Source organism: Typopeltis vanoorti, chromosome 2 (assembly GCF_054136105.1).
Source record: "Typopeltis vanoorti isolate ZY-2024b chromosome 2, IOZ_Tvanoo_1.0, whole genome shotgun sequence".
Lineage (NCBI taxonomy): Eukaryota > Metazoa > Arthropoda > Arachnida > Uropygi > Thelyphonidae > Typopeltis > Typopeltis vanoorti.
Window position 1 is genome coordinate 60,951,585 of NC_143550.1, and position 27,389 is coordinate 60,978,973.

At 36.6% G+C, this 27,389-nt stretch overlaps 1 protein-coding gene across 1 annotated transcript in view; it reads left to right on the forward strand.

The window, feature by feature from the left end:
* The first annotated feature begins 23,088 nt into the window (after positions 1-23,088).
* LOC150109076 (protein bicaudal C homolog 1-like) overlaps positions 23,089-27,389 on the forward strand; it is a 172,091-nt gene continuing 167,790 nt past the window's right edge. Inside the window, exon 1 of the mRNA XM_090401556.1 lies at positions 23,089-23,112. Within this exon, the coding sequence (XP_090257682.1) occupies positions 23,089-23,112 (24 nt within the window). The remainder of the gene's footprint in view (positions 23,113-27,389) is intronic.

Genomic DNA, 27,389 nt, shown 5'->3' on the forward strand with positions numbered 1-27,389 from the left:
GTGACAACAATGTATTTTAATAGGTGATCCACTGAATGTTTGTTACTTATTCCATTCCTATAACTGTTTGTAACACTGAAGATGTACTATTAGTTTTAGTATGAAATATCTGTACTTTTTTAATTAAAAATAAAATAAAAAATTTCAAAAGCTATCCAGGTGCCGACATTAGTAGTGACCATAACCTTGTCTTAATGAAAACAGAACTGAAACATAGGAAACAAATTTAAAGATACAAACCAATAAGATGGAATCTTGAAAAATTAAAGAGTAAAGAAGTAAAGAGAGGATACCAAGAGGCAACTGATCATAACATTCCAGAAAACATAAATAGTCAGAATAATATTGAAAACCAATGGAATATGATTAAAGAGTTGATTACAAATTCATCAAATCAATTATTGAAAAATGCAGAAAAAGAAAAAAGAAAACATTGGATAACAGATGAAATACTTGGCCTTATGGAATTGCATGGCCAAGTATTATGAAAGAAGAAAATATAAAAATGCTGTTAAAGAAGATATTGCCAAATACAAATATCTTAAAAATCAAATTACAAGAAAATGTAGACAAGCCAAAAAAGATTACCTGGAAGAACAGTGTAATAGCATAGATGAATTATTTAAAGAAGAAGACATAGAGAAAGCCTATAAAGAAATTAACAAACTGACTTTCAAATTTAATAAGAACAGCAAAAACAATGCCAACAAAGATGAAAATGGAAAATTACTAATAGAATCTGTGGATATGTTAATGGAATGGAAGAATTATCTTGAAAATCTCTATAATGGTGATGAACTTTATGTTATATCAGCATAGAAAATCAAAATGAAGATAATCTAGGACCCCGAATAATGCGAGAAGAATTTGATAAAGCACTGTCCGAAATGAGTAAGGGAAAAAGTCCAGGTGTAGACAATGTTCCTATAGAACTGCTACAAAATCTAGGTGATGAGACAAAAACCTTACTCTATCAATTAATAGTCCAAATCTATGATAGAGGAGAAATACCAAAGGAGTTTATGAAATCAACCATAATACCAATGCCAAAAAAGGATAATGCAAACAAATGCAGCCAATTTAGAACAATAGCTTTAATCCCACTTGTTAGCAAAATTCTGCTAAATATTATTCAAAATAGAATTTATTCAAAAATAGATTGTCGATTGGATGAAGACCAATTTGGATTCAGAAAGAATAAAGGAACAAGAGAGGCAACTCTGTTTAAGAACAATAATAGAGAGAAGATTAGACCTTAGTCAAAATACTTACAATTACTTCCTTGATTTAGAGAAAGCGTTTGATAAAGTAAACCAGCAAATACTCCTAAATTGTCTAACTAATATTGGCATAGATTTGAGGGATAGGAAAATAATTTATCAAATTTACAAAAATCAAAATGGATGGATTAAAATCAATGATAAGGAGAAAATAATAAATATCAGGAGTGGAGTAAGACAAGGATGTATACTTTCACCACTTTTATTTAATTTATATATTGAAAAGGCCATTCAGGAAACTAAAGATAAAATAAATAGTGGCATAAAGATAAATGGTGAGCAAGTCATGTGTATAAGATTTGCTGATGACGTAGTCCTTGTAGCAGAAAACAGAAGAATGTTAAAAACAATGCTAGAATTACTAAATAATAACCTTGAAAAATATAAAATGAAAATCAACACAGATAAGACTAAAATAATTGTTACAGGCAAAATCCCTATCAATACAGAGCATATAGACATCAGCGGGGAACAAATAAAACAAGTGAAAGCTTTAAATATTTAGGTAGCCTAATAACAGAAGATGGCAGAACAAGAGAAGACATAAGATCAAGAATAAACAATGCAAAAGCCCAATTCTCTGAGATGAAAAGCACTTTAATAGGAAACCTCAACCTACAATTGAAAAAAAAATTAGTAAAGACATTGATATGGAGCATTGCACTGTATGGATGCGAAACCTGGATTCAAGATGTAAGAAGATTGGAGGCTTTTTGAAATGTGGTGCTGGCATCGCATGTACAAAATAAAATGGACAGAAAAAAATCAAACCAACACGTCCTGAGAGAGATAAATGAAACAAGAACTCTAATAAAATCGATCAAAATTAGAAGGGATAGGTGGTTTGGACATATACTTCGACATGATGGACTTGTGAAAATAATAACTGAACGCAAATAGAGGGGAAAAGAAGAAGAGGCAGACCAAGGGAAAGCTTTCTTGACCAAGTCAAAAACAGCACTGGTTTGAGGAGTTACCAGGAGGTTAAGCCAATGACAGAGCGGAATGGAGGAAATTGCTGCTGAGCTACTAGTCCCAAGACTGATGTAACTGATGATGTTAATTAAAAGTTATTACTGTGATCTTACGTGTTCTTTTAATAACATATGGAAGTGAAAGTGGACTTTGATTGAAAAATTAACCAAATTGAGGATTACGAAAAGAAAAATGCAATGATCTTGCTCAGTATTACCATTCTATATAGAAATCACAATACTTAAACCAGAGTGCACACTAAGGTGACACAAAAATCATTAAAAGATCCCAATGGCAACAGGTAGGTCATTACAAGAAGTAACTCAAAAATGGACAGTTATTCTGAATGGTATCCCAGAGATGACAAGAGTTATAGCAAGATCAAAAATGGTGGGAGATTAAAGAGATGGCTGGAACTTGGTGGCATGGAAAAGATCAAGATAGAAAACTGAATGGAGGGCTTTGGTAGAGGCATTCATTCAGCATTGGATAGAAAATGTCTGAAGAATATAATTTAAATTTTATATTAAATTTTGCCTTTATATGGAAAGCAGAATAGCTTCATCATTCAAGGAACCTTATGATTTCCATTATCAGTATCTACATTCCTTAGAGCATCTAACTTATACTGCTTTTGAACAGGTGAAGAAAATTAAAGCATAGAAATGTTGGAAGTTTTTTTTCCACTTGGTCTATAAATTATATATTTAGTTTAACCCTTTATGCAAGTGTAAGCAAACAAAGTTTGCGCCTGAAGTATCTTTAGGACTGGATCAGCTCGTGGCAAAGGTGGACCGAGTTCTCATCACTTTCCTTAGTATCCCATAATGCAAAATACATTATGTGACCCTTTCCATAATGCATAGCATTATACATGCTATGCATTATGGAAAGGGTCACTACCCAGACTGGTTTTGACCTTTATTGAGGTCTCTTCAGTGGGAGCCAGACCCAGAAAAAAAACTTCCAACATCTTGCTCTAATCCAGAGTAATTTAATAATAAGGTATGATACCTTTTTTTGGCAACTGGCGTATGGAAATATGACGTCCGCATTGCTTCAACCTTGGTATCACCTCAGGGTCTGGCTCTCGCTGAAGAGAGCTCAATGGTTGAAACCAGTCTGGGTAGTGATCCTTCCTGTAATGCATAGCATTATACATCTCTGCAAGAAGATGTGCTTTGCATTATGGGATACTAAGGAAAGTGATGAGAACTCAGTTCCACCTTTGCCACGAGCTGCCCCAGTCCTGAAGATACTTCAAGATGCAAACTTTGTTTGCTTACACTTGGATAAAGGATTAAACTAAATATATAATTTAAAAGGTGAAAGAAATGATAGTCGTAGCGGGAACGAATGATTTGAAAGGAGATAAATTTGATATGGAGAGGATATAAAGGAATTATTAGAGGTAGCAAATGAAAAGAGTGACAGAGTTAGGATAGTGAGTCTGTTGCCACAGTATGACAGAGAAGAGTCATAATCGGATAATTAGGAGGGCCATAATCGCAAATGACTTTATGCGCAGGTTATGCAGACGGTGTGGAGTTTGTGGATGAGTGGAGCGAGTTTGATAGGCAAAAGGATTTGTACAACATGGATGGCTTACATTTGAATGGATTTGGTGTGCGAAGACTGAAGAAAGTGTTGCTGAGTGAAGTGAGAGTGGATGTGCAAAATCAGGGAAACTAGAACTATAAAGGAGGGGAGGAAGTGGATATGCAGACATCGGCAACACAGTTGACTGTAAGAATGTTTATAATGTGCCAGTACAAATGACAAGAAATCAGAATGGGATAGTTAGTATAACGCATCAAGACAGGGGTGGGACAAATGGACCTCTGCATTTCATGTATCCTAATGCCAGGAGTACTAGGAACAAGAAGGAAAAATTTTTGGCCTTCGTTGGCTTTTCCTGGCCACAGGTTATTGGCATTAGCGAAACATGGCTGACAGAAGATGATATAGTTAGTGGGATAGAATGTGTAGGATATAGTGTGTTCAGGAGGGACAGAGAATAAAATGTGGGGAGGAGTGTTATTGATGATAGCTGATGAACTGCAACCAAGGAGAATAGAAGTTGTATTTCAGGATAGTGAAAAGAGCTCATTTGAGGCTATTTGGTGTGAGATTCAGACTAACTGAACAAAATGTACAGTTGGGTGCTGCTAGCTATAGACTAGGTGATGGAATAGATGGTGGAGATAGTATGCATAGGCAAATTGATGAAATGAGTGGAAGGAAGGTAATTATTATGGCGGATTTCAACTATGGTTACATTGATTGGAAGGAGGAGAGGACACAAGAGGAAGGAACTGGATTTTATTTAGTTACTGAGGGATAACTATCTGAGACAGCATGTAATTGAAAATACTAAGGGTTCGAGAGTGCTTGACCTAGTAATAGCATCTGAGAATTTGACTAATGAATATAACCATGTTGCCACCTATTGGTGAGAGTGATCATAAGGTCTTGACCTGGGAGGTGGTGAAATGTGCGAAATTTTCGATTAAGACAGAGTACATGTGGAATTACCCTGGCAAGTAGGACAAGCTTAGGAGATTGCTTGGTTCAGTGCCATGGCATGTAAAACTGCAAGGGCTGGATGTTGATAGGGCATGGGAAGTGGTCAAGAAGCATTTGCAGGAGGTTATGGCTGACTGTATACCTAGAGTCAGAATAGTAAATCAAGTAGGAGTTAAATGGATGAATAACACCATTAAACTTTTTGCAAAAAAAGAAACAACTGTAGAAGGAATTTAAGGAGAAAGGTGACATGCAGGCACATGAACGGTATAAAGCCCAGACCAGAAAGGCAACGAGTGTGGTGAGAAAAGCAAAAACGGTATGCTGCTAGTAAAAGAAAAACTGTACACATCAGAATGATTTTAAGGAACAGCGACGTTAGGGAGGTCACCGAATCAGTCGATATAGTGGAATTACTGAGTGATCACTTTGCAAGAATATATCATCCAGGTGGTGACATTGAAGGAATGAAGGAACCATTAGTTTATATGGGAATTGTGGTGAATGAAGTGGAGGTGAATAGTCTATTACAGAACCTTAATGTGAATAAATCTGAGGGATTGGATGGCATATCAGCACGGGTCTTACGTGAAGTGGCTAAAGAATTGTCGGTGCCCTTGACCTTATTATTTAATCTGAGTCTCGGGTCTGGTTTAGTCCCAAAGGGGTGGAAAGAGGGGAAAATAGTTTCACTGCATAAAGGTGGATCCAAGACTACTGTTGCAAATTACCGATCGATCAGCATATCAGGAGTCGTTGTCAAGGTCTTAGAGAAAGTATTCAAGAGAAAAATACAGAAATTGATTGATGAAAATGAGATACTGTATGGGGGGACAGCATGGTTTTGTGAAGGGTAGATCATGCCTCAGTAACTTGCTCAGGTTTTATAAAACAGTGATGGCTGAACTGGATAAGGGTAATGGGTTTACAGTGATACTGCTGGACCTGGCTAAGGCCTTTGAGAAGATACCACATGGAAGTCTAATCCGTAAACTGCAATATATGGGAATGGATATAGGGTTGGTGAGATGGATAGGAGGATGGTTTACTCAGGAGTATAGTCAAAAAGACGGCTGGTGACTAGTTGTGTGCCACAGGGTTCTGTTCTTGGACCACTGCTGTTCAATTTGTTCATTAACGATATAGGAAAGGATCTGAGAGGAACGGTTCATTTGTTTGCTGATAATGCTAAGTTGGGTAGAGCAATAGCGAATGCAGAAGTTGTCAAAATTTTGCAGGATGATTTGGATAGATTGGAAGTATGGGCTAAGGAGATTGGATGTCAATTTAATGTTGCAAAATGTAAGATTATGCATTTTGGGAGTGAAAAGATAGCAGCAGTATATCACATTGGTGGAACTGTACTCTAAGAGATTGATGAGACCAGGGACTTGGGAGTGTTGGTGGATAGGGAGTTGAAGTTTGGGGGGGGGGGGCACATTGCAAAAGTGGCTAAATCAGCTCATCAAATCGCTTCAATGCTGAAGAATACTTTGACGAGCAGAGATAAGCAAGTTATTGTTCCTCTTTATCGAGCCTTGATAAGACCCCATCTTGATTACTGTGCCCAGATCTGGTCACCTAGGTTTCTTCTTGATTGGGAGGAGGTTGAGAGGATCTAGAGGCGAGTGACCAAGATGATAGCAGGTCTACGGAATGAACCTTATGAAAACAGGTTGAAGATTTGTGGGTTGCAGAAATTGGTTAATAGGCAGAAAAGGGGAGATATGATTGAGACATTCAAATTGCTGAAGGGTTTCTATAGGATTAATTCAGAGGATATTTTTGAGAACAGGACTGGTGGTGGGAGGACTACGGGACATCCATGGAAGCTGGGCAAGAGGGTGGTTAGTAAGGGTGTTAGAGTGTGTGAATGTCGAATAGTTGTGATGGACATGATGTTTAGGACCTTCCTCAATGAGTCTAAGGACTCCTTGGAGTCGCCCGTAATAATAGAAATATCCACTTATGATAGGGCATCATCTACAAATATAGTTTTAAGAACTATCACCTGGAGATAAGCATGACTTACTCTTTTGATAATAGTAGATGATTTCAAATTAAACATCTTTCCTAAGTTGGATTCTGATCTTCTTATTAACATCTGACCTCTATTAACTTATATTGAGGTTATCATTCCATTGTATAAAGCTTTGATAAGTTCTCATATGTACTGTGCCCAGATTTGATCACTGGGTTTCATGTTGACGAGGATATGTTAGAGATGGTTCAGAGAAGATTCACAAAGAGACTCATCACGGGAGGTACACACTATGATACATAAAGTTCATCCAACCATTCCTTAAACTGATTCAATGTGTCTACATTCACAACACTTGAGCAACACATTCTTACTCATTAGTCACTCTCCATGCAAAGAACCTACTTCTTGCCCCCTCTACTTACATCCTCCTTATATAGTTTCCAGGAATGGCCTCTTGTTCTAACTCTCTCCCATTCTATGAAAAATCTTTTCCATGTCAACCTGATAACTACTGACCTAAATTATGTCTCAATCATATCTCCCCCCCCCTCCTTGTATTCACGAGGCTTTTTTTCTCTCAGATAGAGAGATATTTATATTCTCTCAATCTGTCCTCGTCCTCCACATTCCATACTATTGCCAACTTTTGTGAATCTTTTCTGGACTCTTTCTAACATCTTCATAAACATGAAAACCCAGTGATAAATTTGCTGTATAGTAATCCACATGAGACTTTATCAAAGTCATATACAATAGAATCATAATCTCAGTAATTGGTAAGCTAGTATGATTTTTTGATGCTGGTACTATACAAGTAATCTCCTTATATCATGGTTTATTCATCCCACTGAACTGAATTACTTTAAGTTGGATTTGCTGTTTAAAAATTGAAAAAAAAAAAAAAGTATTTACATTAATAACTGCTTATATTTCAGGTCATGGAAGCTGTGAGACTCCAGTTACATTTTTCAACAGGGTGAGTTTTTGCCATCCTTGAGCTATAAAATATTAGTATGGAACATATGTCTTTAGATTTTACATAAGTCACAAAAGATTTGATTATAAATTTAATGGCTGCTGTGCTTATAGTTGAAGATCTTTAACTGAATCTCTTAACTAGTATTGCTTCATTTATGGTATAAACTTTTGTGTTTTGCAATGGCATGGGAACCTGAAGTCATTTCTAGAATTTCATTCAAGTAATATAAATTTTGTCCTAACTGAAATTTAAATAGTTACTATACAAGACCTTCATTAAGCTGCATATGGACTGCTGTGTTCAGATTTGGTTGCATGGTTTTGAGATAAATTTTGGAGAAAAGACGGTGTGTCTGGAATGTTGGGTGCGAGGAGGGTTGATTAGGATATTGCAATACCCTGAGCTATGGGTTTAGATATTGGCCTGTGTATTATGAAAACATGCAAGGGAAATTAAATAGCTTGGTCTTCTAACCAAATTGTTTTGTGTAAACTCTGGTAAGAGCTTACACAAAACAATTTGCAGCATAAAAAGTCCAAGGCAGAGGTAGCAAATCATACTAATGAGTATTTCAAGAGTACTGATTAAGGTACTGACGTTTGCAAACGAATTTAGAAATGGATAGCAGTAGATTTTGCTTTAGTAATTTACTCCCTTTTTATAATAATGACAATGGTATTAGATGAAGAAAATGGCTAAGATGATACTTCTAAGTTTTGCAAAGGCATTCTACTGGATACCACATCTAATTCTATTAAATTAGAAGTAGTGATGTATATGAAGCTGGTGATATGAATAAGGTGGTTGGGCACATCAGCAGTACATGGTGGAATTGAATCCAGGGTGAATGGCTGGTGTACCTTAATGATCTCCATTTAATTTTCCATCAATTGTTATAGGAAATGATATTAAGCTAACATCCACTTATTTAGTAGAAAACTGAGTTGACCAATGGTTCAGGATGATAAAAAAATGCAAGACGATTTATAACTAAGAGTTTAATATGGGGAAAGTTGTAAGGTCACATACTTTGGATTGAAGAGATCAAAACCTGTATATTGCACTGATAGAAATGGACCTCAGGCAATTGAAGCCAGGGGAATGTTTGGGGACAAATAGTTGAAATTTAGTGGGAATATTACAAAAGTGGCCAAAATTGCTCATCAGATTATCTTGAAGTTAATCACATAAGCAGGGATAAGGAAATTGTAATTATCCCTTGGTTATAATGCTACATCTGACTACTGCACACATTTGATCTGGATTCAATAGAGATGAAGTGGTGGAGAGGCAAGTGACAAAGATTGTAACATAATGCTTATGGAATGCTTCCTATAAGGATAGATTTGTAGGTCTAGTAGTTACAAAATCTAGTAGACAGATGAAAAAGTGGATATGATGGAAACATATTAATTGTTTCATAGGAATAATAGAGTACCACTCCTATGAAGTGACTTTAATTTGAAATACTTAGTAGGAAGGGAGGGAATGAAAGGTCACCTGAAAGTTGTGCAAGATTGTGGCTAGGAGTGAATTCAGAATGGATGAGCTCAAAGAAGTAGGATATGTGAATAATGGTTAGTGCAGCTTCTCATGATGAGACTTCTTGGGAGTAGCCAAGAAAATAATCAAGTTGCATATGATTTAGCAGTTTGCATATGCTCATGTCTTTAATGGTCTAGACTCTGTATAGATTTTGAAGAATTTCTTGCTATAATTCAAAGACTACATCTAAAATCCTTAGTAGGCCATGTTATATTGAGAGGATTAAGTTTTAGCATTCATGGTATGAGCAACACCAAAAGAACAAAATAAATGAATAATATAATGAGCAACATGTTAGATACCAAGCAATTTTATTAACTTGGTTTTGATCCTTTTTCCCCAAGTAAGCAAACAAGCAAGTAAGCCAATTTTACACCTGAAGTATTTTCAGATCTGAGGCAACTCATGGTAAAGGTGGAGTAAGCTCTGATCACTTGCCTTAGTATCTCCCATAATGCAAAGCACATTTCCTTGCAGACATGTATGATGCGATGCATTAAGAGAAGGGCTACTACCCAGACCTGTTTCGACCTTTATTGAGATCTCATCAGTGGGAGCCAGACCCTGAGGTGGTGATGCCAGGGTGTTGAAGTAATGCAGAACTTAGTTTTTACCTATATGAATTGCCACAAAGTGTTTTGACCTTATTAAATAAAAATCTCAGGATGAGAGAAAGATGTAGAAAAGTAAAAGATTTTTATTTAATAAGGTCAAATACTTTGTGGCAACTCGTATAGGTAAAAACTAAGTTCTGCATTACTTCAACCTTGGCATCACCACCTCAGGGTCTAGCTTCCACTGATGAGACCTCAATAAAGGTCGATACAGGTCTGGGTAGTAGCCCTTCCTTTAATGCATGGCATCATACATGTCTGCAAGGAGATGTATGATGCCGTGCATTAAGGGAAGGGCCTTATACAGTGCTTTGTATTATGGGAGATACTAAGGCAAGTGATCAGAGCAAGTGATATTACTCCACCTTTACCATGAATTGCCTCAGACCTGAAAATACTTTGGGTGCAAACTTGGCTTACTTGGAGAAAAAGGATTAAAACCAAGTTTATAAAATTGCTTGGTATCTTTGAATGTATAATATACCCAAGGTAAAAAAAAAATACTTTTCTATTTTGAGTAACAAATAGTTTGTTGGACTTCAAACCAGCATCTCTAGAACATGTAGGGTATTCAATCAAATATCTTCAGACAATATTCCTTCTAATTTTGGCCAGCACATGGAAAACATTTTGTCTGCAGTAGTTTGTATGTAGGTTAGGTGTTGTTTTAATACATTTGTCCATCCACCAAATTTAAACAAATTTGCATTTTTTTTCTTGTCTATTTTCAGTAGTAACATTTTGAGGATTTAATGCACTGAAACTGCTAATGGAATATTTCTCATATTTAGCATAGCTGCCTTTCAAGCATTTAACCTGGATTTGATTTCCAGCAATCACTTAAATTTTTTGATAAAGAGCATAGGTTTGCTGAAAGAAGATAGTGTTTTAGCAATCTGCATACTTTTTATAACAAGGTGACACATGCATTGGACTAGGGGATGCGTATACAGTAATATATTTATATGCCGCAAAATACTTTGATTAATTGCCTCATGACAATCTGGTAATTAAATTGGAAAAAAAAAATGGTTGGATGATAGATTAGTGTGTTGAACTAGAGATTGTCTGAATAGGTATCAACATGTTGTGTATGGGGAGTGATATCCCAGAAGAGGAAAGTCACTAGTGATGTGTGCCCCATGGGTCTGTTTTGGTGTCACTATTTAATTTAATTGAAAATGACACTGGAATGAGCTTGAATGGTAATATGCAGTTGTTTACAAGTGATACAAAGTTGGAGAGAGCCATGAGAAGAACATCGAAGTAACTTATTTTTTTGCATGGAGAGTGGCAAGTGATTGGAATGCATTGCCTGAATGTGTGGCGAGTGTAGAGGCAGTGAATGCATTTAAGTCAAGGTGTGATGAACTATGCAAGAGAAAGTGAGACTGAGTCTCTTGACTCTGGAGGTCTGATAATATATCAATGTTTCCCTTGTTTTCATCTGGCTATAACATGTAAAACTGCAAGCATTACATTAATTTGATTAAATCTGCATCTACAAACATGCATCGCCATTTACACAAGTTCAGGTGACTGTGCTGTCTAGACAGTATAGTCACCTGTTGACAGTAGACACTAACCAAATATTTATTTTATTTTGTCTGTAAATTGCATGTTTTCTGATATTTCATGCACATACTTTTGTTTGGTTATGCATTTTGTAACAATGATGCTGAGGTAAAATAAGGATGAAAATAAGAATTTCTTGTCAAGAATAATATAGTAATTGGTTAATCAGATAATTCTCAGATCAAGCTAGCTTAGAAACATGACTGTTTTGATGTTTCTGGATGTTAAAAAAAAATATTCACACCTATTCACTTTTTGTTTGAGAAAAGTCTTTATATTGAAATTAAAAAGTGCTAATTAAAATAAATTCAAAGAATTATTCAATACTAGGGATTCTGCTTTCTCTCTTTGCTAACTTTTGACATTGGTTTCAACCCCCCCCCCCCCCCCCCCCCCCCCACACACACTTGTCCTAGTAAGATAATATATATAGTAGCCTGTATCTTGATATATTGCTATTGGTATCTTTGTTTTTGCCAAAAGCAATTTGACTTTTTTTTTAGGTGCGTTTTGTAACAATGATGCTGAGGCTAGATGGATTTCAATCAAATCCATATTTAGAAATTTAACTAATTTTACTAATTTGTCAAACAATCGACCAACCTTTGCTGACAAAGGTTGGTCGATTGGTAGAGCCTCTGCTACTAATGGCTTGCAAAAAGTTAAGCAAGTTTGAGTGTGGTTAGTAGTTGGAAGGGTCAATCATTCGATGCTGTTGGCACCCTCTCCTTTGAGTCTTTGGACTCTCTGGAGGTGTCGCATAATAATAATAATAATAATCTCAATTTTAATAAATTGAACCAGTTTAAATGAATAAATTTTTTTTATCCAATTTTAACTTCCATAATCTTCTATTTCAGAAAAATTTCTGAAGACTAAAATAATCTAAAATAACAAAACATCAGCTTGTTTACTGGAAGAAATCTGCAATTACTATAAAACTAATTCACCAGTCTCATTAAGAAAATAACTGCACCAAAGTTGGAATATGGCTCTGCCACTTGCTGATCAGTGTCAGTTCATCCACATAAGACGAGCTAGACGTAACTAATTAGTGTATTAAGTTAGAATGGGTTAGAATAATACCGGAGAAATTACTAAATAAGTGACAAGTATGATTTATCACATGATTCAGTTTTTGTAGTACATTCAAAAATTGACTGAGTGTAAATTAAAAAATTCTGGAATCGAAAATTTTGTGCTCACATTTACTGGGCACGTGCGCTCCTTTTTTGACTTGTTGGCACACACTCACAGCTTAGTGGGAACATTGACTGTAGAAACAGCTTAAAAATTGTATGAACTGGATTTGAGGCTACATTGAGTGGTCAGTGTATTTAGTGCTCATAAAATTGATTGAGGTGCTTAAGGGTCAAAGCTGTATAACTGAGAGGAGACCTCTACATAGCCTTTAAAGGAATTCGAAGAATCGACCAGGGCTTCTGACCCAATATCAAATCCACACCTTCTCGTGGTGCACCCTGGTAGGTATCTACCTGGATACTGAACGAATGAGGATGGGCTGGCAATTTAGGATTAGCTGACCAAATTGTATTCTTATTGGCTTAAACCACAATATTAAACGATGGTGAAACATGATAGAATTTCATGCCAGCTGGGGAGTTGCCTGGTTAAACAAGGCCCCTGTTGTTTTTGCCAGGGAACCAGGGCGAACAGCGAAAAGTCAGTTACTGGAACAAATCCTAAAACACACCCAACTCAATATCACCAGAATTGAAAATGGGATTGGTACTATCAACATAAGAAGCCTGAATGGCAAAGAAATGGAGCTAACTGAGGAATTAGATAAGTACCAGATCGACATAATAGGAGTGACTGAAACAAAAAAAAAGACAAAAACTGGTGAGATCTTTCTGAGCAATAAATACAAAATGTTATATTCAGGCAATGACAATCAAGGAAAAGGAGTAGTAGCCATAGTATTCAACACTAAATACTAGGCTAATCTTCTTGAATGGCAGGCAATTTCAAGTAGTGTGATGTGGGCAAATATCAGAATTGGGAACTGGACAATGAGACTATTTGTACCTATGGTCCCACAGAAGCTTCTCCTAAGGTAGAAGTGGAGGAATTTTTTGAGGCTTTAGAAAAAGCAACTGACACAATGAAAAAAGGAAAAGTTGGTCCTTGTTGGAGATCTAAATAGTAGAGTAAGAATTGATTGTCAGATATACAAAAATATTTTGGGAAAATTTGGAGAAAAGAGCAAAGCTAATAATAATAATGGAAAATACTTCTTGGATTTCTGCTCAGGACATGGACTGAATATTACTAACACCGTGTTGCAACATAAAAATGTGCAAAACTTCACATGGAAAGAAGAGGCAAGGAATAAGAAAAGTCTCATTGACTATATTGTTGATAATGATGTTTTCTGTCTGGTGCAGGACACTAGAGTGTACAGAGAATTTGAAATTGGAAGTTATCAACATTTAGTCTTAAGCAGGATAAAATTGAATTTCATATTGAAAAGAAGAACATGTAAGAAAGTTTTAAAATGAATAAAAGTTGAGCAACTCTCAGATGTGAACTATAGGCTAAAATATACAGACATTATTCAAGAAAAAATGAAAGAGTTTGAGAACAGGAATCAAACCTTGGAGATTCAGTGGCAAGCTCTGCAGAAAACATTGATTGATTCTGCCAGAGAGGCATGTGGTGAGGTTGTCTGCAAGGATTAGAAGAGGCAGTGAAGTAAAAGAAGAAAGCATATTAAAAGTTCCTGGGCAAATAAGTCAGCTTGTGCTCTTAGAGAATACAGAGACAAATGTAAGAAAGCTAAAAACTGTATAAAACTAGTTAAAAAGTCAGGGGAAGACTTTGGTAAGAACATAGAAAATAAATATCGAGAGGGTAGCAAGATATTCTGGAGGTTGTTGAAACTCAGAAATGGAGGAAAGAGTGCCGTAAAAGGAATTAGAGATGATAAAGGTGATATGAAAACTGGTGAAAAAGATATCCTTGAAGTATGGAGTAATTACTTCAAAAAATTGCTAAATGCAACTAGCAGTGATGATAGCATAGTGATAAAAAAAAAAAAAAAACACTGATCAGGCATGCAATCAGGAATACATATCCATGCTTGAAGTAGAAAAAGCCATAAAAAGTCTGGAATGTGGAAAGGCAGCTGGAGTAGATGATATTAGACCAGAAATGCTCAGTATGGAGGTATTAAAGTTTTACAGTGGCTACACTGCATAGTTCAGAGGGCCTGGACAGAAGGACAAATTCTAGATGATTGGAGCAAAGCTTTCATAGTACCCATATATAAAAAGGGAAATAAAACTGATTGTGAGAATTAGAGGTATTTCACTGCTGAGTGTTCCTGGTAATAATGAAGACACCCAGGTGTATGAGGAGGTGGTACTAGAGCAGTTCCACAAACTAAATAAGAATTTGGCAATAGGCCTGATGGGATATTAGCATGGATGCTAAGAGTGTTCAGCTGAAGTGGCTATTTTCCTTTGACCAGGCTATATAATTTTTGTCTCAGAACACAGAAGATTCACAGGAATGAAAAGAATATATGGTAATGCCATTGCACAATGTCAGTACAAAGACTAATGTATCCAACCATCGACCTATCAGCATCATCTGGAGTTGTGAAGAGTTTGGAAAAGTTGGTTGGGGCTCACATACAGAAATGGGTTGAAGAATCTATACTTTGCAATGAAGAGCATGAGTTTACTTAAGAAATGTCATGTTTGAGCAACTTACTCATATTCTATAATGATTTTACCATTGAGTTAGATGAGAGAAATGGATACACCATGATACTTTTGGATTTGATTAAGGCTTTTGACAGAATAATGCAGAATGAAGGACTGTTGCATAAATTAAAGAATGTGGAATTGGATTATAAAATATTAGCATATGGATATGAGGATGGCTGACAGATCAAAAAGTGGTATATGGGGAGATGTGAGTCTTCAAGATTTAAGGTAACCAGTGGTATTTCACAATGATCAGTCCTTGGTCCACTGTTGTTCAGTCTGTGTACATCGATAACAATGGGAAGGATTTGACAGCTGTTTGTTGTCCAGGAATGCAGCTGATATGCAATACTTGCAGAATTGGTTGGAATTGTGGACATGAGAAAATGGATGTCATTTCAATATCAGTAAATGTAAAGTCACACTTTAGTGTGATTAGATATCTAATATCATATTATATTGGTGGGATTATGCTAGAAGAAACTGATCAGGCTAGGGATCTTAGTTTTAGTAGACAGGAAGTGGAAGTTCAAGGGCCTTATAGCAAAGATCAATGCAAATACAACTATAATTGCAATGCTGAAACAAACCTTGACATGTAAAGATAAGGGAGTCATCTCTTGCTTCTTTACATGGCCTTGATATAACTTCACTTGGACTATTATGCTGGGGGTCCTGGTTACCATAGTGATTCTAATACAGTGCAAAGGAGTTTTAAAAGTGATTTATCAGGATTGCAGAATACTAATTTTGATGACAGATGGGGAATTTGTAGACTTCAGACTCTAGCAAATAGGAGAAAGAGGGTTGATATGATTGGAACTTGCAAACTTCTGAAAGGGTCAGAGGTGTTTTGAATAGATGGAATTTTTCATTTTAAGGATGATGTATATAGGATGTAAGGGTCATCCTTGGAAATTAAGAATCTCATTCTCAATTAGCAGTCTTGATTCCAAGGGAACTGCTTGACTGAACAAGTTCTTAGTGGTGAACATAAGCATCGGATATAACTGGATAGTGGCACACATGGGTGATCCTCCTGGACCTTATGCCATATTATGTTGAATACTTTGGCAGTGAGACATCTTCTCAAGCTTATGGAAGTCATGTTCTCACTAGAACTTGTCACTTGACAACTTGCTGTCACATCTGCTTTCAGCCATTTTTGTGGTTGACATCCCATGCAGAGTTACCACCACCATTGCCTTATATGCAGATGACATGGCAATAATAGTATGCAGATAATAGCACTGCAGTGCTATTCATTAGATGAGTATCCACAGAGGGAGTGGTCATATTTGACACCCCAATTTCATGGCAATCATTAGCCAGATATTTAGGGATGCAAATAGATTCAGTGAGTGGAGGACAGGTAATTATTATGGGGCATTTCAACTATGGGAACATGGATTGGAAGGAGGAGAGGATACATGGGAGGAGAGGATACATGGGAGGAAGGAAATGGATTTTATGCAGTTACTAAGGGATACATACCTGAGACAGTATTTAATAGAATATACTAGGGTTCAAAAGTGCTGGATCTAGTAATTGCATGTGAGAATTTGCCTATAACGAATATGACCATGTTGCCACCAATTGGTGAGAGCGATCATATGGTCTTTACCTGGGAGGTGGCCAAATGTGTGGAATTTTCAGTTAAGCTGGGTCTATGTAGAATTACAGGGCTGGTAAGTATGACAAGTTTAGGAGATTACTTGGATCGGTGCATGGTATGGAAATGCAAGGGCTGGATGTTGATAGTGCATGGGAAGTGTTTGAGGGAGGTAATGGTAGACTGCATACTTAGTCAGGAGAGTGAATCAAGCAGGAGTAAAATGGATGAATATCATTACAAGCTGAAGCTGCAAAAAAAAAAAAAAAATGTGGAGGGAATTTAAGGAGAAAGGTGACCTGCAGGTACATGAAGAGTACAAGGCTCAGGCCAGAAGAGTAACTAGTGTGATAATAAAGGCAAAAGCAGATTATGAAAGGAAATTAGCAATGTAGGCTAAAGAAAATCCCAAACATTTCTTTTGATATGCTGCAAACAGGGCCGTCGCCAGATTTGATCATGCCCTGAGGCAAACGATTAATTAAATATCGCCCCTGATGGATTATAAGATGAAAATATAAGAAAATCTCCAATTGCTGTTTTGGTTACAAGAGAAACATTAATGCAAAACAATTACATAATAATATTAATTAAATGTTTGCTGTACTGGGATATCGTGCAATAAAACTGTTTATAAGCCCTTCTAAATTTAAATTATTAGCTATGTCTGCCTCTATCGATATAGTTGCTAGACCACCCAATCTTCCTTGGGTCATTGCTGTTTGCAAATAATTTTTAACCAGTTTAAGCTTGGAAACTTCTTTCCGCACTTGCTACACTAACAATTCCTGTTAGTGATGGTGCTACCGCAATATGGCTGAACGAGTGCCCTTATTAAGCCATGCCGTGTGAGGGAGGCTGCCTCTATGCTACACCTTGTTGACAATACTGGTTGCAAGCAAAAGAAAAAATTTATGTGGCAAAATGATTTTAAGGAATGCCGATGGTAGGAGGTAACTGAATCAGTCAAAATAGTAGAATTACTAAGTGAACACTTATAGCAGGGGGTCTGCAATGCATGGCCCCGCTGGCCATTTTGAAAAAGCAACCACTTAACATTAAAATGCGATTAAATAAATAATTTCAATGAAGCCCGTGGGCCACTAAGCTATACTGCGATATTTAGAATTGTAAGATGCTTTCCAGATTCACAAGGAACGCTGTGCATTTGATATTTCACATAAAATCCTATAAAAATAAATATTAAATAGAGATGCTTCTTCAGTCATCTACCAGTGCCAAGCGGTACTTAAGTACTAGTACTAACGTTGCAGGTAGATGGCTGAAGCAGTAGGTCGTTTGAGTGCACTGCCTAATGCCTTGTAGATGCATCTCGAAGATTCTCGATACTTCTTTATTTTCATATAAATACAAGAGGATCTCATCCACAGTCAGTCGTGAACAGTGTGATATTCCTGTATAAGGCGCATGCAGGTTTGTCGTGTCAGCCATAGCCTATTGTGGTTTTATGTTGCCAGACTTTTTTCATTAGTGTGAGACATATTCAGTGGATAATAACCATTACATGGCCATTTTGGATGATTTTTTTGGGTTTACCTTCCATCACTATGGCATCTACGAGTAAAAAGCGTAAATCAAGTGATTCTTGTATGGTTTTTAATGAAAAGTGGACCAATGTGTACTTTTTTGTGCCAATTGATGATAAGCCAGTGTATTTAATTTGTTGTGAGTCAGTGTCGGTATCAAAAGAGTACAATATAAATCGACACTATGAGACAAAGCACACGTCCAATTTCGATTACCTTAAAGGGCAGCTTTGTGGGAACCATCTCCAAATTGATTTAAAATGCCAGCAGGATACGTTTAAAAGGCAGAGGGAAGAGAGCGAAGCGTACATAAAAATAAGTTATGTAATAGCTGAAAAAATTGCTAAAATATCAAAAGCCTTGGACGGAGAGTTTGTGAAAGAGTGTCTCATCACTGCTGGGGAAATTCTCTGCCCAAATAAGGAGGTGTTTAAAAAACAGTTTGTCTGGAATAACTGTAGCACGATGTCTCGAAGAACTTGCTGATGACATTGAAGGAACTTAAAAAAAAAAAAAGATTTAAAAAAAAGCACAGATGTTAAGGATACAGCACAACTGGCTATCTTTGTCCATGGCATTGATCAACAATTCAGTGTGACAGAAGAAATGCTAGCGCTCATACCTATGAAGGGAACGACGGAAGGCACTGCTATTTTTATAGCCACCAAGAAAACATTCCAGCATTTCGACCTCAGCTAAACCAACATTGAGGGTGTAGTAACTGATGGTATCCCTGCTAGGGTGAGAAAGAACGAAGGGTTTGTTGCGCTGCTATGGAAAGAACTGGAACTAGATGGAAAAGATTTCGTTCATTACCACTGTTTAATTCCACCAGAAGAATTTGTGCACAAAAACTATTGGATTTGAGAATGTCATGAAAGTTATTGTGACTGTCGTCAACATTAATAGGGCAAGAGGATTGAATCATCATCATTTCCAAGAGTTTTTGACCAAAGAGTGCAAAGCGGATCATGGCAATGTGGTTTATTTTAGTGATGTGCATTGATTGAGCAGAGGGATTGTTCTTAAGAGTCTTTGACTTAAGGAGCGAAATACATCAGTTCATGCAAACCAAGGGGAATCCGATTTTGGAATTTAACAATCAGAAGTGGATGACAGACTTTGCCTTTGTGACCAACATCTCATTGCATATGAATGACCTAAATATGCAACTAGAATCCAAAGATCAACTGGTGCACACTCTGTTTGATCACATCAAAGCTTTTGTGGCCAAGATCAAACTTTGGGAGGCACAACTCGCAAAACAAGATTTAACTCATTTTCAGCTTCTTTCTGAGTCCAACTGTTCGTCTCTTGATGAATACACTACAAAATTAGCTGTGTTGCGAAGCAAGTTCGAAGAGAGATTTAGTGATTTTCGTAACCAACAGTCTTCTTTGGATTTATTTCCAATGCCATTCAGTGTCAATGCTGCCAAAATGCCAGTCTCAGTACAAATGGAGCTGCTTGAACTCCAAAACAACTCTTTTGAGAGAAAAATTATTCAATGTGCCCTTGCTTACATTTTACAAAGGCTACATTTCTGAGGATGCATTCCCTAATTTTTGCTGCATGCTTTGAAGATGTGTACTTTGTTAGGAAGCACATATTTATCTGAGCAGTTCTTCTCCAGAATGAAGCATGTGAAGTCCAAGACAAGAACTCAGATTACAGACCAACATCTTGAAAATACTCTGCACATAGCTACTTCCAACATCAACAAACTGGTCTAGGAAAAACATTGCGAAGTTTCCCATTGACATTGTAAAAATGAATGTTTTCTTCATTAAATTATTATTATTATTTTTTTTTTTTTTTTGAAGTATTGATTGTATTTACTTATCATGAACCCGAATCCTACCTACGCTCTTAAAGCTGAGTTTATTTTTATAGGATTTTATGTAAAGTATCAAATGCGCAGCGTTCCTTATGAATCTGGAAAGCATCTTGCAATTCTAAATACTGTAGTATAGCTTTGTGGCCTGCTGGTTTCATTGAAATGTTTAATGCAGCCTGCACTGTCTGAAAGGTTGAAGGTGCCTGACTTAGAGTATATCATCTAGATCAGGGGGTTGCCAAACTTCTTTGACCGTCGAACCCTTCAAGAGTTTCTTGATGTTTTATTGACCCCTTCTATTTTACTATTACGTAATTATAATAGGACAAGCGAAAAATATGCTTATGTTAGTTTTTAGATTGTTTATTTTATAGTTATAGTGTTTATTGTATGTATAATATAGTATATATTATTATATTACTATCACTAGTAATATCACAGGTATTACTAGTGATATTAATATACTGATATTAATAAACTACTGGTATTAACATCACTGGTATTACTACCAGCCCTTCTCAATTCTTTAACATAGAGAAGTTTAGTTCGTGAATGAATAACTATTGAATTATAATATGTATGTTGATGAATTTTAGAACATTAACGCTCACTTTTATGTCGATGGCAAAAATGAGACTGGATTGAATATGTGTAAGTATAAGTAAATAAGCAACCGCACGTGTTGCCAGCTGGGCGGGAACCACGGACATCCGTTTATTGGTAAATACGTCATTTTTGGCCTACTTCATTGGCCTCTGTAACCATTTTCTTGATCTTGCTCCATCTTACAGGTCTTATTCATGTCACTGTTCCTACGATTCACTCTTAATTGCGTTGTCATTCAGGATGGAGGTAATCCAAGTTAACCGAATTAAATATTACTCATACAATTATGTCTTATATTTTTCTCTCGACCCCCAATCGACCACTTTGGTGACCACTGATCTAGATGGTGATATTGCAGTGATGCGAGGGCCAAAGGCTTATAGGGGAATTGCGGTAAATGAAATGGTGGTGCATAGCATGTTACAGAACCTTAATATGAATTCAGCTGTGGGATTGGATGGTATACCAGCTCGAGTTTTATGTGAAGTGGCGAGAGAATTTTCTGTGCCCTTGAACCACATTGTTTAATCTCAATCTCAGCTCTGGGTTAGTCCAGAGAGAGTGGAAAGAGGGGAATATAGTTCCATTGAATAAAGGAGGCTCTGAGACTGATGCAGCAAATTACTGACCGATCAGCATATCAGGAGTTGTCGAAGTATTGGAGAAGTTTGGTCAAGAGCAAAATACAGGAATGGATAGATGGAAATTGGGTACTGTATGGGGCGAGCAGCAGCATCGTTTTGTGAAGGGTAGGTTATGCCTCAGTTGCTGACATTTTATAATATAGTGACAGCTGAGTTGGATAAAGGTAATGATACTTCTGGACTTTGCAAAGGCCTTTGACAGGAATACCACATGGAATTCTAATCAGCGATCTGCAGCACAAGGGGGAGAATGGATATAATATTGGTGAGATGGATAGGAGAGTGGTTGATGGAGAGATATCAGAGTAGATTATTTAGGAGTAATCCAAAAGAAAGCCTGTGGTGTTCTTCAGGGTTTTTGGATTGCTACTGCTTAATTTGTTTATTAACAATATAGGAAAGGATCTGAGAGGAACTGTTCAGTTATTTGCCGATGATGCAAAGTTGGGTAGAGCAATAGTTAATACAGATGATGTCAAAATTTTGCAGGATGATTTGAATAGACTGGGAAACGAAGAATGGACGTCAGTTTAATGTGGTAAAGTGTAAGGTTATGCATTTTGGGGCGAAAAGATTACAAGCTGTATACCACATTGGTGGAACTGTACTCCAGGAAATTGAAGCAAGAGACTTGGGAGTGTTGGTGGTTAGGGGGCACATAGCAAAAGTGACTAAAGTAGCTAATCAGATCACTTGGTTATTGAAGAATACTTTGACAAGCAGAGACCAGCAGGTTATTGTTCCTCTTTATCGAGTCTTGATAAGACCCCATCTTGACTACTGTGTGCAGATCTGGTCAGCATGGTTTCTTGGTGATGAGGATGTGGAGAGGATCTAGAGACAGATGACCAAGATAGTAGCATGTCTATAGAATGAATTTTACAAGAACAGATTGAAGATTTGTGGGTTACAAGAACTGGTGGATCAGCAGAAAAGAGGTGATATGATTGAGACATACAAATTTCTGAAAATTTTTTTACAAATTAATTCAGAGTAAATTTTTCAGAACAGGTGTTGTTGGAAGGAGAACTAGGGGGTCATCTATGAAAACGGAGTAAGAGTGTAGTTAACAAGTGTGTTAGAGCTAAGTTTTTTTGCTTGGAGAGTAGTGAATAAGTGGAATTGGTTGCTAGAATCTGTTGTGGGTGCCATTACTGGGAATGAGTTCCAAGCAAATTGTGATAGATATTGTGCAAATGTTGGATAGTTTTTGATATTGTGTTTAGGGCCTCCCTTGATGAGTCTGATTCCTTGGAGTTACCTGTAGTAGTAGTAATAATAATAATTATAATAAAATAACTAGGTAAGATTCACAATCCATGTTTGCTTAATTATACCCATTAACCAAATGACATTGCTAGTTAAAAGCACAGAATTTAACTACATCTGTACAAGACAGCAGATTCAGATGTTATCAAACTAGAGATAATCCAGACAAATGCTTAAAAATAGTATTCATTGCACTGTTTGTAAGAAATGTACAGCTTCAAAGAAGCTGTAAGGTTATCTAACTCCAGGTTTTGCGTAGGAAGGTTATTCCTGAGATGACCTTCCAGAAGGGCTGCAGAATTCTTTACAAATGCCGCCTTAATCTGTCAAGCAGTAGACTTCAGCAAACCCTATAAGACAAATGTCTCACAGCTATGCTGAACAGGTAAGTTTTAAATGACTATTAGAAACACAACAATGGGGAAGTCAAATGCTCAATAACTTAAGTCCATTACGATCTACCACCTGGTAGATTATTCCTTTAAGAATAATAAAAAATCAACAATTGCTTTTGCAACTTGACAAAGGGATGAGCCATAGGTCCAATCTGTCCATTGTGCAGTAACAGTTATCATTGTCCTAGCTGGCAGACCACAGTAGGCTTTAAATATTATTAAGCATTTATCTGCCCCACTGTGGGGTTTCTACTAGTGATTAGAACATTAATTGTTCAGTAATTTGGGACATCTATCTTCTTTATAGGGTCATGTTGCTAATCTACTGTTTGACAAATTAATTGGTTGTGCTGCGTGGTGGTGGAATTTGCAAAGAATTTTGTATCCCTTTCTCATAGGGAGGTTTAATGTTGGGGAATACCAGCCTTTTGGCGAAAAGCTGGTATCCCCAACGTGTACTTTTCTTACAAGGTATGGTGCACTTTGTAAGCATTTGTTCTGGATTATCTGTAGCTTGATGACATTTGAATCGGCCATGTTGCTTCATGCAGGTGAACCATGCATCTGGACTGACCTGAGCAGCATCTTGTATGAGTAGTTTAAGTTACATGCTTATCCTGCCATGTTGGTTGAGTAATGAGTATATTTGTCCTTATTGTCCTGTTTGCTTTTGAGCAAACGTGATCAAAATGGGTTGTGAAGCACTTTATTATTATTATTATTATTATTATTATTATTCTGACACCTCCAAGGAGTCTGAAGACTCACTTAATCTAGTTTTTTCCCCTAAATATTTGGCTAGTAGTTGCCATGGAATGGGGGTGCTATATCTAGCACCATTTTTCCCTCTCTGGAGGGAGAAGTATTAAAATTACTCTGCAAACTTTTAGTAAATTAATGCAGCCATTATTTTAAAATTATAGGAGATGCTTTATATTGATGCTAACCCTAAAAATTGTCTCTTGGACTTATAGCAACTGCTGTGTAACAGTATAGCCTTATTCCATTTAATCCTATGTGATGGGTATCTAAAGTAGTCTGCTTGTCATGTTTGCTATAAAAATGAATGCTATTTGTTTAAAGTGGATTAATGTATCTTCTGGTGTGCCAAAGTTTCTAAATTATAGGCACAGGGACTTCATTCACTATGCATCCTAGAGTAGTTTCTTTATCCATTCTTCTAAGGACAGTTAGTTGAATGTAAAATTACAGATGGTGTAGATTATTTGTTAAACATTTTGGTTACATTATTAGATGCATCTTAAATACATGGAATGGGAATAGTTTGTGATCCCATGTGGTAGTAGAAAAGCTTGAATATTGTTTTTAGGGGTTGTAGCCACTAGCTAAATGGTGTGGCAAGGAAAGTTTTTGATGTATCATTAGAACAATTAGCCTTAACTCTTGCACTTTAGTATTTTCAAGATGCTGTATTGCTTAACTGTGTGTGTGTGCAGTTTCCTATAAACCAAAAAAAACGCACATTTAAAATTTGTGTTACGAGTAATGTCTAATGTAGGTGTTAGCTGATAAAATGTTTACTCATAAAACCTGAACCATGGTTCAAATCATTTGCATAGTGTAATACCATTCCTATATAGAAAATGGTTAGCACGAGAAGAGCAGGAACCCATTGCAATCTGATCTAGTTGTTTAGCATTTGTCATGTAAAACAGCTTTTATGTACTATGAATACTTCCAAAATATCAAAGTAATGGGGAGAGGGGGATGGTGGAAGAGCAAGATCCTCTGCAATTTGTGAATTGGCTTTGCTTGACTGAGAGTGAGGAGTGGTTTCTTTGCATGGAGGGGGGGATTGAACCGTGGAATGCATTGCCTGATCGAGTGGTGAGAGCGAGAACGGTCAATGAGTTTAAGGAGTGGTATGATAGACTTTGTTTCTTAGGGGAGGATCTCCCCTCGATGAGTCTTGACAGACTTTATGTTCTTAGGAAGGACCTCCCACGATGAGTCTTTTGACTCCATGGAGGCCTGAATAATAATAATAATAATAATTTCCAGTTGGATTTTATGGTTGTTGTGACTTGACGTGTATGGAGAGATTACAGAGCGCATAAGATGAATAGTGAAGAAATGGTTAGATGGACTGAGTAATTAACCATATCAATATGGATGAAATATCAGTGGTATTACAATTTTAGTTATAGGAATATAAATTGGAAAGCAAAGTAAATTCTTGAATGATTAATACCTTGGATAATGTAATAGATGCAACATGAGGTTTTCTGTCAAATTTTATAATAGCCTCAGATGTAGTTGCAAATGAATTCATGTTTGATGATCAGAGTACTTACCGGGGAGATTGTTCAATGTAGAATTTCAGCTAAAGGTGAACAGTAGATTGCAGAGAGCTCTTCAGTCTTTTTTGTTTGACCCACATATGAAAGTTTTAAGACTTAAAGTACATTATTGCTGTGTCTGGATAAGAGGTTTTAGGAATCTGACAGGTTTTTTAGAATAGTTGAAACATATAGTTTATGGGATAGCCAGTGAAGGAGGCCATTCCAAAGAACAGAGGTAATGGTTGAAAGCATAGAAAAAGTTGGTTCTCTAAGTTTGGAACTGGACCATAAACAGATTTTGACCAGCAACTGTTCTTGTGGCTTGAAGAAATTTGAGGAAAGATGGTGGCCAGTTCAGCAGAGAGCATTGTGCATGGAAGTACCTATAGAAAAAGCATGACCCAGAAACTTTAACATCTCTTAGAAAGGGATTGCAGTGAATCTCTGAGCAAGATCATCAATTAGCTAGATTGTCCTCTTCTGAACAGCAAGCAACCTTAGAGGCTTTGAAATATTGCTCACTTTGGTGCACCATCTCAAATGTTCTCTGGTTAGATATATTTGGGATTTATCTAGTTTTTGCAGCATATGGGTTAGAAGTATCTCAAGTAGAAAATTGCAGATTTCTGCCAACTGCAGAAGCTGTGGCTGACGTGGGTTTGTGCCAAGAAAGGACAGATGCAAGTCCAACCAAGAAAGGAGATTTGATCATAAGACTATTACACTTTTTTTATATAATCTTTGTCAAGTAGCTTTATTTTATCCTCCTACATGTTTTGCCAATTTTTCTATTGGCATCCTCAGGGAATACAAACTAGTAAGCTAAAATGAAGGTTACAGACTAGTTATAACTGATGGTTCTAATTCATACCAAAAAATGGGTATTGTGCGTGACAATGTGCGTGTCTCGTTAACGATTTATTCGTTATGGCTCATGACGTAATTGTTATGAAAGTTAATTTCTTTGATGTTTAATGATCTGATAAAAGTTTTCCAAATTTCTGGTAAAATTAGACCTTGATTCTTGTTTAGGTTTTCAGTTTTATGGGCGACTGTAGCTGCTTCTTTAAAGGTTCTTGAATGGTAGTTATCTTCTATGTATGGCATAAGGCTCTTATCCCACTCAGTGTGATGGTTAGTAGAGGCAAAGTGGCATGAAAGGCCTGAAATGTCTTGTCTGTTATTTCTGACATATCCTATGTGTTCTTTCTTTCTCGTTTCAAAGCTTCTAGAGGTCTGACCTACGTAACTAATACCACATGAGCAAGGTATGTTATATACTCCAGAGTACTTGTAGAATGGGTGAGGATCTTTCAGTTATCTTAAAGATTTCCGAATAGTGTTGATTGGTTTGAATGCCACTCTGATCTTATGTGGTTTTAAAAGGTTAGCTAATTTTTTGGAAATGTTGCTGACAAAAGGAATCGTAATTGTACTGATGTATTGGACGTCATCACGTTGTTGATGTGGTATATCAGTAAAGAGAATCTTGTTATAGACTTTTTGGGTAACCATTTAAAGAAAGTTCTCTGGATATTGTGGTTAATTCCGTTAGTAGGTCATCCTTGTCTGTCGTATACTGTATAGCTCTTTTCTTGAGACTACGGATAATGCTAAGTTTCTGAGCTATGTGATGAGCTGAGTTGAAATGGAGGTAACGTCCAGTATTTGTAGGTTTTCTGTATACAGATAGGTTGATACTATTATTGGTTTGTTTCTTTATTAAAATGTCAAGGAATGGCAGTTTTTTATCTTTTTCCATTTCTAATGTGAATTTGATGGTATTGTGGAAACTATTGATTTGGTTGAGGTAATTCATTAGTTCTTCTTTCATATGATCCCAAATGATAAAGATGTCATCTACATATCTGTACCAAATTTTCGGTTTTGGAATGATCTGGGATAAGATTTTTTTCTCTAGATCTTCCATGAATAAGTCAGCACAAGGAGGGGGATACCCATAG